This window comes from Mastomys coucha, unplaced genomic scaffold, assembly GCF_008632895.1.
Source record: "Mastomys coucha isolate ucsf_1 unplaced genomic scaffold, UCSF_Mcou_1 pScaffold21, whole genome shotgun sequence".
In the NCBI taxonomy this organism is placed as follows: domain Eukaryota; kingdom Metazoa; phylum Chordata; class Mammalia; order Rodentia; family Muridae; genus Mastomys; species Mastomys coucha.
The window spans coordinates 74,539,939-74,560,378 of NW_022196904.1; the positions used below are offsets into that span (position 1 = coordinate 74,539,939).

The window sequence follows — 20,440 nt, forward strand, 5'->3', positions numbered from 1 at the left end:
AGAGAGAGAGAGAGAGAGAGTTATACCTCATTTCCTTCCTAGGAGTGTAATTTGGTTTTTCTCTTCTAGAGTATCTTCTTATCTTAAGTTTGTCTAGATTCAGACTTTAACAAAGAACCTGCTGTAGGGCTTGTTTTTAATTTGGTTGATTTGCTTTATCAATTATTAACTGCCACCCTTAACTCCACTATCCTTATCTTCCAGATGCCTTTGGTGCTGTTTATACGTTCTTTGGTTGAGTATTTGCATCACTGCATTTGTTCCCTTGTTCTCTGGTGAACACCACGATTTGTCTCTGAGTTGAGTAAACAGCTGTCATCTCACCCTGTGGGTTTTACTATATCCTAGTCTCATAGAGTGATTTTCTAAATATTCTGTAATTACACCCTATCATTAACCCAATAGTTATTTTAATGACATTTGAATCATAAAGCTATCAGTTTGTCCATTTGTTTAATTCTTTGTGGTTAGAATGGCTGCCCATAAAATTTAAACATTTTAGAATTTATATATACTTTCATGAATATTCTTTGTAAATGTATATTAAATCATTGTTCTGTGGGCATCTGAACAGAATGAATAATCTCTACAGGCAATGAGAATGTCCTTTAGCAGGGAGAAAAGATGACATGGTAGGCACCCAGCACATCTCTAAGAGACTAAAACAAAAGTAAAAGATATGGGCAGAGGTGAGTGGTATAGAAAGATGCTGATGAGAAACTGGTAGACAAAGACCAGGTAAAACCCAGAATGGACTTTTAATTTTTCTAAGAAACAATAAACTGTATCATAGGCCATTTAGCAACACTATAGGGAAGAGAAGAGGCCCTCTCAGTAGAGCTTTAAGCAAAACAGCTCTGAAGGTGTACCAGTCCAGCACTCTACAAAAATACAGTTTAATACAAGAGACCTGATATCTGTGCAGCAATCAGGTGCAAATAGGATAATTGGCATTACTTTCTGGTTTGTTCTGTGGTATTGGAGCAAAGAGTCATCCTAAAAGAGTCTTATCATCAAACCACAAAGGCTCCTGCATTTTTATGTATTCAAGTCTGCTTAAATGAGAAATGACTCTTATAAGCTCAGATATTTAAACTCATAGTCCTGTGTGGTGTCACAGATTGGGTAGGTTCTGAGAATTTTAGTCAGTGGAACCATGCTAGGTCATTGAAGATGGGCTTTGGTTTGTAGCCTTGCTGACTTCCAGTTCACTCTTCCTGCTTCATGTTTGTTGTTGAAGATGTGCTCTCTCAGCTTCCGGCTCCAGCTGTCTGCCCCCATGCCTCTTCCACCTTATGAACTCTCCCCTGGAAGCCATAAGCAAAACCAAACTCTTCCTTCTTAAATTGTTTTGGTCATGGTATTTTATTGCAACAACAAAATGAAATTAGTACAATATAATGAAGATGACATATAACAAACTGACTAGTATCGTACTAAGTGAGGAGAAGACCGAAAACACTTCTAAAATTGGGAATGATATAAGGATGGTCACCGTCACCACTCTTATTCAATCGTACTCAAAAGCTTGGCCAGAGCAATCAGGAGAGAGAAACAACAAAATGGAGTACCATTAAGGGATGCTAAGCCCACACATCCCTGCTTGCTGATTCTGTGGTTCTAGACCTTATAAGCTCCACCAGAAAACTCTAATATTTGAATAAAACTTTTCAGCCAAGTATCAGAGTAAAAATAAATATACTAGGAGCAGTAGCTTCTTTTTGTTGCTACTTCAGAACTGCAATTTTGCTACTGCTATGAATCACAGGGTAAAATACGTTTGGAGACTGAGGTTTGTCAAGAGCGTTGTAACCCACAAGTTAAGAACCACTGTCCTGGAAGATCAAAATACCTCCTTTATTCAACAGAATTAATATTCCAGTGGCCACATCACTTAACAAGATTCACAGTTTCATTACAACCCCTTAAAGACCAAATGACACATAGGCTTGGAGAGATTGCTCAGAGGTTAAGATCATAAACTGCTCTTGGAAAAAACTTGATTTGGGTTCCCAACATCCACTTTGGGTGGCTTATCACTACCTGGAACTCCAGTTTCAGGATATCTGACACCTTTTAGTCTCCACAAGTACCTGAACATATATGTCGCTAATAAACTCATGGAGGTACCCACACATTAATAAAAATAAACAAATATATCTTTTAAAGTCCCAGTTAATTTTTATCAAGGAAATGGGGGGAAAGCCTTAAAATTCATGTGCAAACACAAAAGATTCAAAATATTCAAAGAACTCCTCAGCAAAAAGAGCAGTGCTGGAAGTGTCTATGCCTTTAACTGCTACAGAGCCACAGTGTGTAAAGCAGGACAGCAGGAGCATAAAGCAGAAATGTTGACCGTGGGAAAGAATAGATTGGAGGACCAAGAAACAAGTCCACACAATTAAAGTCACCCTGTCAAAGGTGCTGAAAACATACATTGGAAAAGAGATGGCTTCTTTTAACACACAGTGCTGGTAAAACTGGATATCCACATGCAAAAGAATGGAACTAGAACCTGTACAAAAGCAACTCACACTGACCTTAAAGTAGCACCTGAAACTTTGCAGCTACTTAAAACAAACTGCAAAGCAAGTACTTCAAGTTCTAGGCATAGGCAAAGACTTTCTGAAAAGAACTCCAGGAGGTCAGGAAATAATTTCAAGAACTGGCAAATGGGGTTATATCGATTTAAACAGCGTCTACCCAGCAAAGGAAATAACAGAGCGAAAGACGGCTAACATAATGGAAGAAAGTCTTTACCAGCTATTCATCTGATAGGCAATTAATACCCATAGTACATAAAGAACTCAAAAAAGCTAAACACCAAAAGATCCAATAGTCATCAATTTAAAAACAAAATGTGGTCAGGGGGCAGGGCAAGTGAAATGATGAGAACTCTTCAAATGAAGGAGAAACGATTGATCGATAGATGAAGAAAACATTTATATGTCAACCATCAGGGAAATGTGAAGCAAAGGTACACTGAAGCAGGTGCATGGTGGGGCACACTTCAGCATTTAGAGGCTGAAGCCAGGAGAACAGGACAAGTTTGAGGCTAACTTAGGCCACTTAGTAAGTTCCGGGTCATTTGGGGCTACAGAGTAATATTCTGTTTAAAAAAAAAAAGCAACCAAACAGAATAAATAAATAAATATTAGATTGATATTCCATCTCATTGCAGTTATAATATCCATCATAGAGAAAACTACAACAAATATTTGAAAGCATACGTGGAAAAAGGGAACCCTCATACACTATTTGGTGGGAAAATAAGTTATCCAGTGGTCATGCAAATCAGTATAGGGATTCTTCAAAATAAATTAAAGCCTGAACTGCCACATGAGCTGCCAGTAATGCTGCTATTTACATACCTGAGAGGATCTAAGTTAGCATGCAGTAGATAACACTGGAAATCTAAACTGTTTACAATGGACAAGACCTGGGTCAGCCTAGGCACTCACATTCTTTGTTGTAGGGATAAAGGATAAAGAAAAGGTAGTGTTTGTTGATACCTAGAGTTTCAGTTAGCCATAAAGAATGAAATTACTGTATATGTAAGAAAATAGGTGGAGACATGGAAATCATCATGCTAAACAAAATAAACCAAACTCAGAAAAATAAATATCAAAAGTTTTCTTTTATACATTAAAACTTGAGAGCTGAAATGTCATGACAGTCAAAGGAGACAATTAGGCTTCTGAAAAGGGATAAAGCAGGAGAAGACAACAAAGGCAAGAGAGAGTAATGGAGGATGAACAAGATCAAAGTACATTGCTTGTACATGTAAAGATATCTTTGTGAAACTCATTGTCTTATTAGTTACAAAGTAGATACACCTAGTAGATACAAATAGATACAAGATACAAATACTACAATGTCCATTAGTTTATTGATCATATTATTCAAATCATTGTTATAATTTTTACCAATGTTATCACTATATGTCTAAACAACTTTTGTAATCTATACTTTCCTAAGCATATTTCAATAATAATATTCACTGGCATTATCTAAACAATATAAAGATAATCCTAATGTCCTATCATCACTCCCTCAAATTTTTGTCATAATAATATGAAATTGAAGATGCAAATTAGTATGAAGCATTCCAAAAATTAATTTTATCACTTGTAGCTTCATATTATTATAATTGGTTGCATGGATTATTGAATTTTTTTCATTCTCTCATGTCTTTACTGCTTTTGAACTCCTCACTCCATTTGTTCATGGTGGCAGAAGTACCACATCATAGAATTTGTTGCTGTTGCTATGAAGGTTGTGTCTGTCTAGCACACATGAGTAGTTAAGATCTTTTACTGTCTGAAGAAATGAATTTTGTTGCTCTCACTGCTGCACACTCCCATTCAGTGCTGAATCTTCTTCTTCTGTGCTCCATGAATGCTCTCCTCACTTGTAAACTGTAGAAAGTCCACATAACTCTAGGAATGAGATTTTCTCCTCTCTATAGATAACCCATTTTCTCCTTTCTCTTTATATCTTTTTGTATATGGCAGAGTTATCCTTGAAAATGAGCTATCACCAAGAAGAATGGAGTCCCTCTCCCTCTGAAGTGTCTTTAATTTGCTTGATCTTTCTAAAAGATGTAAGGCTTTCTTTCTTTAGCTCAGGGAACTGTTCATTAACTTTTAAAATATTCCTTCTATTTTTTCTCTCCTCTTACAAATATAATTGGGTTCTTGGGTAGATGATGACTTTTGTTGTCAGGAGATATATTTGCATCAGGTTTTTTTAACTTCAGGGGCAGAAAAGCTCTCCTTGATGTTAAAGATTGAAGGCTTAAGAGGCATAAAAGCCAGTCATTGACAGAACTCGGCTTTTTTATATGTCATCATAGGGTAGGTGTAGGATGTGGTTTTGTGGGTGTCCTATCCCTTTCAATGGGAAACACTGGTAGGAGATACCATGAGCGACATACCAGAAGAATGTTCTTATCAGGGAATAGATAAGCCAAGCTGGATCCTAGACTGAGGACTGAACAAGAGAAAAATGGCATAGGACAGTGGTTCCCATCCTGTGGGTCATGACTCCTTTGGGGATCACATATCAGATATCCTATATATCAGATATTTACATTATGATTTCTAACAGTAGCAAAATTTCAGTTATGAAGTAGCAAGAAAATAATCTTATGGTCAGGAGTCACTACATCATAAGGAACTGTATTAGAGGGTGGCAACATTAGAAGCTTGAAAACCACTGGCATAAGTGTGTGGCTAGAGCCAACAAGAGAATTTAGATCCCTAGGTACACACCAATTATGTGAGCCAAATAGAGCAGGGGCCTCACAGCAAGATGAATCCAAGAAGCATAGATATAAACTTGTGTCAGCCCAGGTAACAAAGCTCAATGAGAAAGCAGGCTCAGAGAAGATCAGCATGGTGTCAAGCCCAAATTCACCAGAATTTTCTATTGGACATTCTATTCCTAGCTAGTGGGAGACTGTGAGAAAGTCTATGCTAGCCTAGGGAAGGGCAGCTCTCACCTTTTGTAAACACCCTCTAAGATAGACCTGCCTTATTTTGCAGACAGAAAGATTTACCCTTTTTCAAAGTCCTCCACCAATGCACATAATGATTTGTACCCCATGAACAGGTATCTCCATGGTGTGTATTTTTCTTAATGACACTGTGGCACAATTGTGTAGAATTTTTTACTACATCTGTTTAAGGACAGGGTAATGTCCATCTGTAGGACTGTTCAGTGCCCCATCAACTAAAAGTGAGAATGTTATGTGTGAGAGTAATTCTGTATGGAACAAGAGTTCCCCAAGGCTTCTTGAAGGGGAGGGTCATTTAGTGCAAGACCAATAAAGAACATCACATAGCCTTCTCTCACAGCCTTTCAGGGTATTTCCTGGTACTCTTACTCTGGCTTGCCAATGTTGCCATCCAAAGAGGTAGAGCTCCACAGTCTGATGGACCAGCATGTCAAAAGGATGGCCAGGTAAAGCTGCGCTAGCAAGGATCCATACCTTCACTGGGATGGTACAACCTTGAAGATACCTTGATTAAGGCTCTCCCTATCTGTGTGCAATTTCTTTCCCTCCCTTTCTCCAGCTGTATGATTGGCATTGTCTGTCACCACTCATGCCCAAAGCTGGTACACATTTTTTTCCCTTATTTTGGTCCTTGGTTTGATTTTAAGGTGCAGTTTTTCTGACAATATGCCAGTGAATCGATTTTCATCAGGTAGACAAACACCATTCTCTCTCTCTCTCTCTCTCTCTCTCTCTCTCTCTCTCTCTCTCTCTCTCTCTCTCTCTCTCTCATGTGTCCTTGGCTGATTTGTTCCCATTTCTCTAAGCTTAGAGGAATAGTGCAGGGATAGCTTATGACTTTTACAGACTAGATAAAATTATCAAAAGAACTATCCAGACTTAACTACATGGTGAAAACCTGTTCCAAACCAAAGCAGAACCAAAGCGGACAGTGACTGCTTATTGTAACCACACAGAAACAGTGACAAATGGGCAGAGCCTTCCCTAAAATGGCTCACAAATGACTGATAGGGAAAGAGATCTCAAAGACAAATTAGTAAGGATTATGAATAAAAGTACGCTATTCTGAAATCTTTTCAAGACTCCCTTCATCATTTCCTATTGCCCATATGATAGTTACTATGAGTTAAAATAATTCAAAAGTATGTATTTATGGTTATGGGGATAAGGTGTCCAAAATGTACCTTAAATGGACTAAAACCAAGGTATGAGATTACTTCTGGAGGTTCCTGGAAAAAAATCCATTCCTTGTCTCTTCCACTTTTAGAAGCTGCCAGAATTTATTGGCTCCTGGCCACATCAATCTTTGCTTGTGGTCACCTTGCCTTCTCCTCTACTATGGCCCAAACTCCCTCAGCCTCATATATAGGATGCTTGTGACTACTTAGAGCAACTCAGAATAATATATCTTTGACATAATCACATCTTCAAAATCTTTCCAAAGATTCTATTGTGAATTTGTGGGAAGTAATGTTCAACCTACCACAGCCCACTCTATGGCCCCAAAGATTCATGCTGTACCTACATATATCCATTTCATTCCAACAACCCCCAAACTTTCAGCTCACTGCAGCATCAAATCGAGGTCCCAAATCACATCATCTCTGTAAGACGAGGGTAAGGATTCAGTATGAGCCACCTCAGGGAAAAGTCCTCTCTATCTATGGACCTGGAAAACAAGTTATCTTCTCCAAAAATACAGTGGTGTGACTGGCGCCAAACCGCTGGTAAATGCTTTCTCACTTCAAAAGAGGAAAAGCAAATGGAAGGGGAAAAGGAATCATCAGTCCGAAGAAATTTTCAAATCCAATCAGAAAAACTTCAGCAGTCTCCAAACCCTAGATTCTGTCTAGTTAGGGTGCTCCCTTCACACCCACACTCTCTGCGCTCTGAGCTAAGGCTGATCTCACAGGCCGTTCCTTTATTCTTGAGAGTAGCATATCTTTCATCAGCGTGCAGAATTCGATTTCATTCTGTCCATTTTAGTGTACGCTGGCTGTGATTCTATTACTATGTTATCTCAAAAACAGTGTCTCTCCAATGACTGTCCTGGAGATTCACTCCACTAGACCAATGGGTCCTCCAAGCCCCCTTTCTGGACACTCTCCTCTCTAACCCTGGCTGCTGATGAGATGGCTATGGAGACCCATGAGTGGTGTGTCTAATTTTCTCACTATTATCAAAAGGTTGTCCAATCCCGTCCTTGGCCTTTTCTAGAGAACATGGTTTCCTGCTGTCGGCATCATAATTCTCTCATTTTCTGCCCCTCGACGTGGTAGGCTGAAATGTATGAGGGCAAGAATTAGGTCTAACTCACTTGAGCATCACAAACACATTATGTTCCTACTCTAGCTTTCAGTGGGAGTTTGACATGTCAGTATGGGACAAATAAAAGAAGCCAATGTCTGTCTGTTTTGGGTCAGCTGACTGTCAAAGCAGTCTCTGAGACAACTGATGCATGAGGTTTAATCTTAGCGTGCTCCATAAGAAACCACCATGGGATTGTGGGAAGTTGAACAAGAAGCCCAGTAAATATGCAGCTTTGGGAGAAAGACATTCTCACATCCTGGTGTCAAGGTGCTCCGATGTTTAAATTATTTAACAGAGTTTGTCTCCACCCAAGCCTAGAATCGGCATTCCCCAAATTTACAACATCCATCTTTAGCTATGGGCCACTCCAGGGTGACAACTCAGGTACTCTCAGTTCTGTGTATGGAGTATGTCAGGAGCATAATCCTTAGAAGCATAATAGTAAGAGTCTAGGAAGTTGTGGTAGTGAGTTGTTAGGAGAGAACTGCTCAGGGGCTGGAGACTGTGTGTATGAAATGACAGGGGAATCCTGGAAACCAACAGCAGAAGTGCTATCTTACAGAGCCACACAATAGAACAGATGTGTTGGCTAAAAGTGTGGTACAATGACCACACATGCTCTTAGCAGAATTACTCTTTTCTCCTACTTGAAACAGTGCTGTGACATGCTGCATTCTTGCTTCAGAGGCTTCTGAAAGACTAGAGATGTTCAGATATTGGAAGCTAAATCCTAAGCCCAGTATTGAGTTCCACTAGTTCCTCGAGCCATGCTTTACCCAGCCCTGATGGTCACCATGGCTTCGATCATCAGCTACCGAGCACTAACACCATCCTGATAGCCCAACTAAGTGTTCTGAAAGAGAAGTGAGGCAGCCAAGTACACTCCCACTAGACACTGTGACTGGTTCTCTCTGACCTGAGTAAATGCCATCCACTTAAACAATTGTCAGCTGGGGAGGTGATTCAGTCAGGTCACCTTCTATAATGGTTCTGCTTCTATTTATAGATCAAGCTGATTAATGCTCGTGGTCAACGCTGATTCGGGTTGCCCTGCATGAATTCACAATGTTGCTGCAGCCCGCTGCTGATCCCTTTGGTGGCAAGTGGCAAGTTCTTTCAAAACCTTCATTTTCTGCCCATTTTCTGGTGCCAGGAGGAAGGAGGCCAAACACGAGCTGTCATCTGGAGGCCAGAAGGGGTAGCCCAGCCCTGGTTTAAGGTGGCAGTGCCCTCTACCAACTCACTGCCCTGTATTGAACTCTAACCCCAGATCGACATGCTCACAGTGTTTTGAAGATAGGGATTTTTAGAATAAGATTGAGAAAGATGAGAAGAGAGGATCATAAGGGGTCAGATACACACACAGCTCATGAAAAAACATTTGCTGAAGGAGGAGCTGCAGTGAATGAGAGAGAGGGAGAGGAAAACCACTGAAACACACTTGGGTTGCAAATGTCATAGTAACAACTAATGCCTTATATTCTGATTTTAAAAATAAAAAAAATTATACAAAAAGATTATGTTATGATAGAGGGCTCTCAATCTAATTGGCTGTTAGTGGTCTTGTGCGAAGGTACATACACCAGCTGTGCATAGTGTTTTATGCCTGTGATCCAAGCACCCATAGGGTAGAGGCAGTATGACCTGAGGTACTAAGACCCTGCCCTCCAAAATCAGACAAGACCCACACAGCTGCATGTGGCTCATTGTGTCTGAACGGAGTAGATGGAAGGTGGAGTGAGTTTCATCACTATACTTCCTGATACTAAGAAGTGCTGCCATGTCAAGCTAGTTTAAATCAATGCTTGGTAATAATCCTTAGTGGATTGTCTGGACTAAGTCTGACTTTGCCTTGTGACCACTTGGCCCCCAGAGAAGAGGAGCAGCAGTTAAAAACCAGCAGGCAAACACATCTGAAGACACCCATCAGATGTGGGCCCTGAAAGACCTGGACTTAGGTTGACAGGATTAGAGATGAAATTCCAAAACTGTATTTGCAATTCTGATAATGTTTCAATGTATCTGCCCAAGCAGACCCCCAGCCACCTGCATCTGAGAAAGAGAGAGAGAGAGAGAGAGAGAGAGAGAGAGAGACAGAGACAGAGACAGAGACAGAGACAGAGAGAGAGACAGAAATTGGGGGGTAGAGAATGTATGTGGCAGGTATGAATGCACATGTGTGCTCATAAACTCGGAGGCCAGAGGACAACATCAGGTGTCATTCCTCACAGCTTTTGTACCTTTTATTTCTTCTCTTCTCTTTCACTGTTCTAAACTCACCAAGTAGGTACTAGGATGGCATACCAACAAGCTTCACATCTGGCTCTTCCTAAAATGGTGTTCTAGAGATCAAACTCAGGCCCTTCCTTGTGCTTCAGGTTTACTTTACTGACTGAGTCATCTCTCTAGCCCCTCTATCAAGCAGACTTTGACTCTATGACTTTTTGTTGAGTTTGAATTCATACTTCCATGATTAAAAGCAAACAAACAAACAAACAAGGTCTCACTTTGTAGGGTACCAATTGTTGTGACTGGCATATTAGCAAATTTTACCAATGCTGGTATGAGTCCAACTGAGGTTCCCCAAAGGAAAAGGCATAACGTGAAGAGGATAGGCAGAGACCTTCCCCGGGCTTCTTCCCACTTGGTCTGGTATCGTATGCAAATTTGCACACAAGCCCTGTGTCTATGCACCCTTGCAGTTGCGCCCACCTTATTTCTAGGTTTTTCTACAACTCTGACTGAGGCTTTTCTCCCTGAGTTTGTCTTCTTATTCTGCATCCTGACTTTCCATGACATCTGGCAGGACTCTTTTCTGCTTGGCTCTTCTCTACCCTAGCCATGACACTACAAGCTTTGTCCAGTTGCAGGGTCAACCCAGAAACTACTCCCTACCTAAATGTCACTTGTTCGCCATGTCCAGAGGCCACCTTCTACCTGGAGCCAAAGTATGGAGGATAAACACTGGATTAGGCAGCATCAATACCAAAAGAGGATGCAATCATGTTGAGGCTGACTGAGCAGGAGACTGGGAAGGGATTCAGCTCAGCTCCTCAGACATAGACGCTGAGTTCCATGTTAAGTTCCCTCTTGGATGTCCTGTCCTCACTTTGACAAAGAGCTAGCTGGAACTTGTGCCCTTCTAGTAATTAAAGTTAATGAATATTCCCCATCTGGATAGTAGCACAGAGTAATCTGCTCTTTGAGGCCACATTCTTTTGTTAGCACTTGCCCCTGGGCCAGGAGACACTGAACATATTCCTATGGGGTGAACCTACAAGATTGAGGGCAAGACAAGGCATGAAAGGGCCACAAAATGAGTCTGCTGAGGTCTGACCCCTACAGTGTACAGAGCTCCTGACATTTACCTGAGGCCATTTGTCCAGAACTTCAATCAGATCTTAAAAACACAGAGAACTGAGCTGTGCTCTGCAACTCGGGAGCAAAAAGTGGCCGTGTGGAGACCCTGCTGACCGCAGGGCCTGAAACCTGGGGAGGTATGGTAGAATCCTGGGCTTGCCCCAAGTGCCACTGCAACATTGCTCTGAGACCCCACACAAGCCTGGATTTTCCCACATTCCAGTCTTTCATTTATGAAATTCTTAAATAATAAAAATAGTATACTTTTTAAAAAACATAAACTATGAAGACATCTAGTGAGATGGATCACAAGAAGCCGAAAGGGGGGCAATGGGAAGGGGAGGAAACAGATCATAAAGGAAGGTTGGGAAGGGGAAGAAAAAGAAGGTAATAGAATAAATGTCCTTGAAATCACAATAGGGGTGTCTCCTCGAGGATCAGGGAGAGTTGGGGGGTGGGGCTAAGACCGATGAAACAAAGTCTGTATAAAAATGCTATATGAAACCCACTTCTTTGTATGCAATTTTTAGAAAGTAATTTGGAAAAAGAAAAAGGGAGCCAGAAAGTGTATGGAGATGCTGCAAGGCACCCTTCCTTCCTGCCCAGCCATGCTCTCACTTAGAGTAGAAGTCTCCAGAAACAATCAGTCCTCTGTCCTTCTGTTCCAGCCACCTACAGCTCTGCTCTCTGAGAAGCCGCACTGACTCATTGGCTCAAGCTGGGATGCTCAGCTGTCCGTCCATCTTGTCTCCAAGAACAGCTCAACCCAGGGTCTTCCTGAAGTGGTGACCACTCCAGTTGGCAGGTCAGTGACCCAGGGATGGTTGAGGACAGAGTTCTAAGGGGAAATGAGAATGCTTTGAGGTTGGGGTGTGGGGTATTAGCTTTCATTTACCAGCTTTGTATCTAAGCATCTATATTTACTAAATGAGTGTGTGTAGGGAGCTGGACAGGCCTCTCATCCCCATGCTCTCTGCCCTGCAACTGACCTTGCTAGGAACTAAGCTAGTCCTCCTCACCTGCCCCACCCCAGGCTGTGTCAACCCACCTATTTGTTAACTAGCTGATCCCAGGGCCAGAAGTTATGCTGGATTTTTGAACACAGGATCTGTTTTTCTTAATGCACAGGTCCCCATAAATTGTTTTATGTATGGTAGTCTGCACTCAGCAGGGAGAACATTGGGCCTTAAAGTCTGTAAGATATCCTCAGGTGCTTGAGCAATGCTGCACAGACCAGTTAGCGGCAGCAGAAACTAGGCTGGGGTCTGCCTGACTGCTCCTTGCCCCTTCTATGCCTGCTGAGCCCCAGCACAAGCCCTGGGGAGTTCCTGGAAGAATGAGTTTCCCCTGCCTCCCACTGATGTACAACAGCAGCTTCTTTTCTGCCTGTTCCTGCTGGCTGTTCAGCCCTTAGTTTCTTTAGAAATCGGGTTCTACTAAATTCTTAAGAAATATTCACCAACCATTTTTAAAGTGTTCTGATCATGCTCTGGCATTGCCTTTGCTGAATGGAGAGTGTCGCTCTTGTGACAAAGGCTTTAGGAGTGGAGGCAGCTCCAGGGCACTGGCCCCAAGCTGATCCCTCAGCCCACTCCACCTATGTCCTGTGGAGAGTCACTGTCACCCCACCACTATCACCCTGGGATGCATATTGCTAGAAACAAAGATTGCCTGCATGGTACAGGGTTGGAACCATATGAGTGCCCCTAGATAGGGTGGCCTTAGCTGCCAGCTGTTGCCCTTGGTGGTGGCTTACACAGACACGTGGCCCTGACTTCCTCACTGACTGACTCTCTCTACAGGGGTAGAAAATGGTACCAGTCAGGCCACAGCTCTGGGATCCCACAGTCACTGCTGCAGGATGGAGGAACCTACTCCCGAGCCTGTCTATGTGGATGTGGACAAGGGGCTAACCTTGGCTTGCTTCGTTTTCCTCTGCCTCTTCCTCGTAGTCATGATCATCCGCTGTGCCAAAGTCATCATGGACCCCTACAGTGCCATCCCCACATCCACCTGGGAGGAGCAGCACCTGGACGACTGAGGCACAGGACAGGTCTCAGTGTCCCGGACGGACACACCTCTGCACACCCTGGCCAACATCCTGCAAGCACTTGGAGACTGGGAGTGGCTATGACCACCCAAAGATGGAGAAGGCTCTCCTTCACCTTACTGACTCTCACATGACCACCAGACAGAAATGCCAGCATGCTGGAGACAAGGCAGTCTGGGGAAGCGTGGGGAGAGGAATGCTAAGCCATGACTCAGGAGAGTGGAGGCCATCCTGGGACTCCACTGGCAGACAGACGGCAGAGTGATGGTCCCCTGCCCAGGCTACAGGGCACCTTTGAAAACTGAACCAAAACCAGACACTCTGGTCTGCAAACAGTGGTCAGGAGGAGACTGACCTTCAACTAACTACAGAGCATTGAGAGGTCGCTGAGAGCCCAGTACCCTCTGCAGACTAACAGTGATGGGGCAGGAAGGATGGAAACGCAAGCATCTCCTGCAAATTCTCACAAGGCACACAGCTACTTCCAAACTTTTTTTTTAAACTAAGATACAGAGGGGATATATTTTTCCTGTTAAAAATGAGATGTGCATTTTAGACACTTGGGAAAATGTAGATAAATAGAAGGAAAGGGGGAGGTTAAATAGTACTTAAAATCCAACCTCCCAGAAGCCATCATTTTGATATATTTCTTCAAGTCTTTTTTACAGGAATTTTTTTTAGTAATTCACACCATATGCATGATGCTGCATTGATTCATATAATAGCTTAAATATCTTCTGTCTCACAAGATAACCATGGCTGTTTTTAGTGACTGAGAGTATACTGGCTAGGCCATGGCTGAATATAGTCGTTTTCTTTAATCTATTTAACTTTCTACAATGTACTCACACAAATCACTTCGCCCAGTAACCTTCAGAAACTCTGCATCCCAGGAGCTCCAGGCAAGATCTGAGTTCTAGTCCTGCTTCAGCTATTCAAAGGCTGTGAACGTCACCTCACCTCTTGGTGCCTCCATTTCCTAATTTTAAGATGGGAAGGAGAAGTCTGTCTGTCTCTCTGTCCGTCTGTCTGCCTGCCTGTCTGTCTGTGAAGGCAGCCATGTTACAAGTGGGAGCTAAGACTACGTTGTCTCGTCTGTTGTCTTTTCTTCATCCTCTTCTCTCATACACTGTCCCGTGAGCCTATGACCTATGCCCTATGAGCCGTGAGCAAGGATTCTAGGTCAGAGTCCACAACCCTCCCCACCCCCCTTCAACTCCTGTGTCCTTATTATGTGACCCCTAAATAAATCAGCACCTGTGAGCTCCAACTTTGTCATCTATAAAATGGAGATGTAACATCTACCTCACAAGGTTGTCGTGGAGGTGAAATGAGAGAAGATGAGCAAACAGGGGTGTCCTTTTCTGAATCTCTCACCCTAAGAAAAGAACCCTTCCTGCCTTCTAAGAGCTAGAGCTCCCAGCCAGTGCCACATTCACAGAGGCCAACAGACATTCACAGGGACCTACACCCAACACCAAGGCACACGGGGTCATGTCATCATCACTATTGTCACTTATTTTCACATATGTGAAGTGTACCTATGGTATCCTTCCACGGTAGGACCTGCTGCCCTGTCAAAAGAGACCTGTGCTATGGACCTTAGACCTCCTGCATCACCCACACACAAGCCCTAGGTCTCCATGCACCTTAGACTACCTGGGAAATGAGTTTCCAAAGCACTAACACACTACATGAAAGTGGACACTCTATCAAGGTGGTTTTCCAAGTCCAAGGTGTGTATCTCTGTCTGTCTGTCTCTGTCTCTGTCTCTCTCTGTCTCTCTCTCTCTCTTTCTCTCTCTCTCTCTCTCTCTCTCTCACACACACACACACACACACTGTCAGATGCACAAAGGAACAGATGGCATAGGCTCCAAACCTGGCACTGAGGCATCACTTCCAGCCCACCCTTCCTCAGAGACAGCCCGTTCTTCAGTGGGAACCTGTTAGGACGGGTTTACAAAGTCAATGGTGAGGGGGAAGAGGGGTTGTTCCCAGCTGTTAATGACAGAACAGCAGGAAGAAGGAAAGATCTAAAGAGCTCTGAAGACCTCCTGTAGAGGCCTTTTGGAGCTCTTAAGAGGGAAAAAAAAAAAAAAACAAAACAGGATGCCTCAGGCTACGCTCTTCAGACTGCTTGCTCAAGGGCAAACCACACCTGCACATAAGAGACTTGCCAGAAGCCGCTCATCTCCTCCCCAGACCTACAGAATCGTACTGGACATCCTGAGCCAGTTAGCTGTGTTAGCAGTGCATCCCTGTTTGAGAAACCCTCCCCAGGACCTGTGGTCTCAGACAATGTTCCACATTTACAGCTCTTAGTATTTTCTTTATGCTGGTTTGTACTAGGGATATAACGTTTGAGAAAAGAGGTGATTTCTATCCTCTTCCCTGAGAGTCAAGCTTCTAACAAGTGCTTTCTACTTGTACCCACACCCTCCCTTGCATCCTCTTACAAGCTGTACTCACCATACTCACCGTGTCACTCCCCAGGCTAGCTGGCCCACAAGCTCCCAGGGATTCTCCTCTCTCTGGCCGCCATCTCCCACAGGTGCACTGGAATCCCAGAGGTGCCCTTCTGCACCCACTCACTTTCACCTAAGGTCTGGTAATGAAAGCTCGGGTCCTCACATTTGCACAACAAGCATTTGCCTACTGAGGCGATTTCCCAGCCTGCTCCCACCCCTTTTATCATTTTTAAGGTTTTTAAAAGGATCCCCTTTTAAACATGTGCATGACACTGCAGACCATCGTAACACATACTTTTTATGCTGTTTTTATTTTCCCATTATGTGTATGCTGAGAAGAAATACATAGAAGTGGCTGTGCTGATCCTGAGGCTTGCTCAGGAGAGGAGAGAAGGCAGATTGATTAGCACACCTTTTCTCAGAGACACGCAAAAAGGAAAGAGGGGTCCCCACCACCATCACTTGATCATGTGAAACACAAAAAGGAAAGGGGGTCCCCACCTCTGTCCCTGGATCATGTGAAGGTGAGAAAGGTAGAAGAGTCCCAAGCTATAGAGTTAGCCAAAGGCAGGGAAGAAGGCAAACTCTCTATGGCAGAGAGTAAGTAGGTGACAGTCTCCAGACAAAGGCATCTAGTGGCTTGGATCAAGCTGCTGCCCGTGATGCGCTATGCGGAACATGTTATCCCCAGCTTTCAGCAAGGCAGTTGTGCAGTCCTTTTGTGGCTGTGTAATTGCAGCAGTGGGGTCTTCTATGTGATGGCCACAGAAAGGGCCCAGTTGTCCCAGAGACAAATGGGTGATAAAAATATTCATAATTAGGAAAAGCAACTGATAGATATCAGAAGGAAGGTGGTCCCTGGGCATGATGAGGGTCTGATTGACTCAAGTGTTCAGACCCACTGCCCCAGTGTGGCATATCAATGGCTATCACAGCCATTTTACTTTTCCAATTAATTTTCATTCTTTGTTTTATTTTGGTGAAGTGATCTTATTTTTAGATATGGAACTGTGTACATATGAGGATAGAACTCTGTCATTGATATTTGTTCTTAACCCCACATATCTTGCTGGAATGAAAACAAGCATCTCTCCACCCAATAAAGTTTTCCCAGGATCCCAGAGAGTTCCAAAAGAGATCCATCTTACTTTTAAGCACCAAGTGGAAATAACTGTAAAGCCTGGTTTTCACAAAAGTGGGTGCCTGTCCCATGGCCTTGCTGTTGAGGACTGGTCCTACCATGTAGGGTGGATAATACTCATAATAGTCTATAGCTGATGGCCTGGGATGCTGAGAAGTGCCCATACTGGTTCCCCACATCAGTTCCAGCACTGATAAAGGTTGTCTCTGTCCAGAAGACAGACAACATCCATCACACCCACCTCTGCTGACCTGGGCTGACTCCATGCATTCTTGACATCCACTAAGATCTTCCTTCCTTCCCCCTAGGGAAGGCTGTCTGTACCTTTCAGTGGCTAGCAGGAGAGAGAGGACACTCTTGAAATATTAATAGAGTTAAAGAAAGCGTGTTCACAGAGTTTGGGTGGCACTCAGTGAGGCAGACTTGTCTAGGCCTGAAGATACAAGAAAGGACAACAGATCCCAGCTGAGGTTGTTGCGTGATGGGATCAGGCAAGAGGAGCTGTGCCACAGGTACATCTAATATTCTTGCCTACTGCTTGACTGTAGCTCAATGGTAGGGTACCTGCCTAAGATGCTTAAGATCCTGGGTTAAACCCCCAGAGCCAGAAAAAAGTTCTTGTACAATTTCAGAGCAGTAGAGAGTTGGAAAGACCCTTTGTCTCCTTTCTAGGTCTTCCACTGACCAAAACTAATAGATACTAAATGGTGGGACTATTGAGTAATAGGGTCTATGTATGTCAGCACACCAGAACAACTGAAAAATAAGCAGCATAGCCCATCCCCAAGTGATACCCAGCATCCATCATGAACTCCCAGCATCTGTCATAAACCCTGCTAAGATGGGGAAGCAAACACAGATCCTAAGGAGATAGTTCTGTGAACGCCATATTGTCCCAGATAATATCAATGTTTCCCCATTCACAGCCAGACCTTACACTAGAATGTAGCCAGCATAAGACAGAGAGGCTAGTACAGCTTCCTCTTTGGGGTCACAAGGCCAGGTGTAGACAGCAGGCTTGGTCCCCTCCTACCCCACATTCCCTGACTAGTCCTCAGCTGTGGAGGCATATTACCTCATCCACAGAGGAGACAAGGTCCTGTACTATTTTTATTGAGTTAACACTTGCCCAAATAATTTAGGAAGAAGCCTTGCAGATCTAAGTGGAAGCACTTTAAAACTCCCAGGAGAGGACAGTAGGAGCTCGTGAAACTATAGTCCCAAGACAAAGAGCATCAGAATCTCTATAGAGCTAATTAGGAATTTGAACCTTAGACTTCCGGAATGAGGACACAGGGCACCAGATGTACCAAGTGTCCCAGTGAACCCTTGGGTTCCAGAGTGGGTCTCTTTTGCCCTGTGGGTAGCAATAATTCTGTAGCTCTTAGGTTATGAGGAAGATTACCTGACAATGCAGCAATCCTCCTTTCCGTACACTGGTTCACCCAAGAAATCCCAAACGGCACAAGGCCATCTTCCAGTGTATCAGAGTCACACCATGCTAGCTAGTAGAGGCATTCATCATGATTCCCAATCCGGAACATTTATAACTATTATAACAATATAACAGTTATAAGGGTGGGCCACTCAATTCAACGAGTATTGGCAGGAAGACATGCTAACACAGCCATGGTAGAAACAACATAGAGTTCCTTACAAACTTAAAACTAGACATTATGACCTCACATTAGGAGTCTATCTAAAGGAAATAAAATCAGCACTTCAAAGGATTCCACTCCCATGTTGATCACAGCACCATACACTCTAGCCAAAGGCTGGAATGCTTATAAATAATCATCAATGGATGAGCCAATGAAGAAAATGTGGTACCTAAGCACAGTGAAATCTGATTCATCTATAGAAAGTATAAAATCTTGTCATTGGGACATGGATAGAATTGAAGGTCATTTCATGAAATGAGCCAAGCATAGAAACACAAATACTTGTGGTGTCACATACAGAATTTTAAGAAGGCTGCTTTCCCAGAAGCAGGGAGGAGAATGGTGATTATCAGAGACTCTGGGGAAGTCGGGAAGAGGAAACCTGATCACTGAATCCTATGCTACAGTTAAAGAAATAAGTTCTGGCTGGGCAGTGGTGGTGCACGCCTTTAATCCCAGCACTTAGGAGGCAGAGGCAGGTGGATTTCTGAGTTTGAGACCAGCCTGATCTACAGAGTGAGTTCCAGGACAGCCAGAGGTATACAGAGAAACCCTGCACTCCCCCCAAAAAAAGAGAACAAGAAAAGTCATTAACAATATCAACCCCCCAGACCCCCCAGAGCTTCCAGGGACTAAGCCATCAACAAAGAAGTACACATGGCCCCAGCTGCATATGTAGCAGAGGATGGCCTTGTCAGGCATCAATGGGAGGAGAGGTCCTTGGTCCTATGAAGGCTCGATAGATGCTCCAGTGTAGGGGAATAGAGGGTGGGGAGCTGAGTGGGTGGGTGGGTGGAGGAACAACCTCATAGAAGCAGGAGGAGGGAAGATGGGATAGGAGGGTTTCCGGGAGGTGTGGAAACTGGGAAAGGGGTAACATTTGAAATGTAAATAAAAAAATACCCAATTAAAAAAATAAGTTCTGTTGTGTTACTATGAGGCAGATTCAAAGGCACTAGGAGAAAGGATTCTGATTGCTTCTATCACAAAGAAGTAATATTTGAGGTGATATACAGAATTACCTGGAGCTGGTTCTGAACAATATACACACATATCAAAACATCACATGCTATAAATATGTACAATTTGTGTATCAATTTAAAAAAATGGAAAGGAGAGATACTGGTTTTTTTTGTATGTCAGTCACTGCAGCTAAGCCTTTCGAAGTCCATTCTATATTACAGTTGTGCCAGTTGTTTCTGGGGAGCAAGGCAGATGGATAGAGTATCCTCTGGGAGAAAGACTGTAGCTGCTGTGTGCCCTACAAGTTGCTGGCCATAGAAGTGACTAGGACACTATAGCTCATAAAGTCTATAGCCTCTGCTGTTGATTGCATGCCAGTAGTGGATACTGGGTCTGTATTGCTGAATGTATTGCATGCTTTGGCTACAGCATTGAGCTGAATGCATCAAGCTAAGACTGAGCTAGAGGATCCCTCTATGAGTAGGTTTTATACAGCCAGAAAATGCTATACAGGCCTCAGAGGAAATTTTTCACTGATAGTCCTCCTTGGTTATTGACCTGGTGCCATGTAAACAACATGCCAGGAAAGATGTGCCTACTGGTATGGTTCAACAGAGAACTGACTGCTGGAGATACAGTCAACCATGTTCTGAACAGATTTAAGGCCTATTGTCCAAGAGGGAACCTATGTTTAAAACTGTTCACCAGGACAAATCCCTGCAGTTGGGGAAGTGGCTGCTATTGTTTGTTAGGCAGAAATATGTGCCTATCAAATCCTAAACACTTGTGCATATCTTCTCAGATCACTGCAACTATCACCTTCCATCATGGAGGAAATGTCTTTTTCATAGCAGGCAGGGATTAGTATGGAATCTCACAATGGTTCACACTGGAGCACACATGACTCTTACTGTGATAGAGTGGCCCGATTCTAAGATACAAATGGGAGAAAATAATCAGACGTCCT

The 20,440-nt window shown here is 43.2% G+C and overlaps 1 protein-coding gene across 1 annotated transcript in view; it reads left to right on the plus strand.

The window, feature by feature from the left end:
• Positions 1-16,833, plus strand: part of Ctxnd1 (cortexin domain containing 1) — a 48,547-nt gene extending 31,714 nt beyond the window's left edge. The window contains exons 2-3 of the mRNA XM_031387233.1: positions 11,857-11,993; positions 12,991-16,833. Coding sequence (XP_031243093.1) covers positions 13,050-13,229 — 180 coding nt within the window. The 5' untranslated portion in view covers positions 11,857-11,993; positions 12,991-13,049 and the 3' untranslated portion in view covers positions 13,230-16,833. The remainder of the gene's footprint in view (positions 1-11,856; positions 11,994-12,990) is intronic.
• The last annotated feature ends 3,607 nt before the right edge of the window (positions 16,834-20,440 follow it).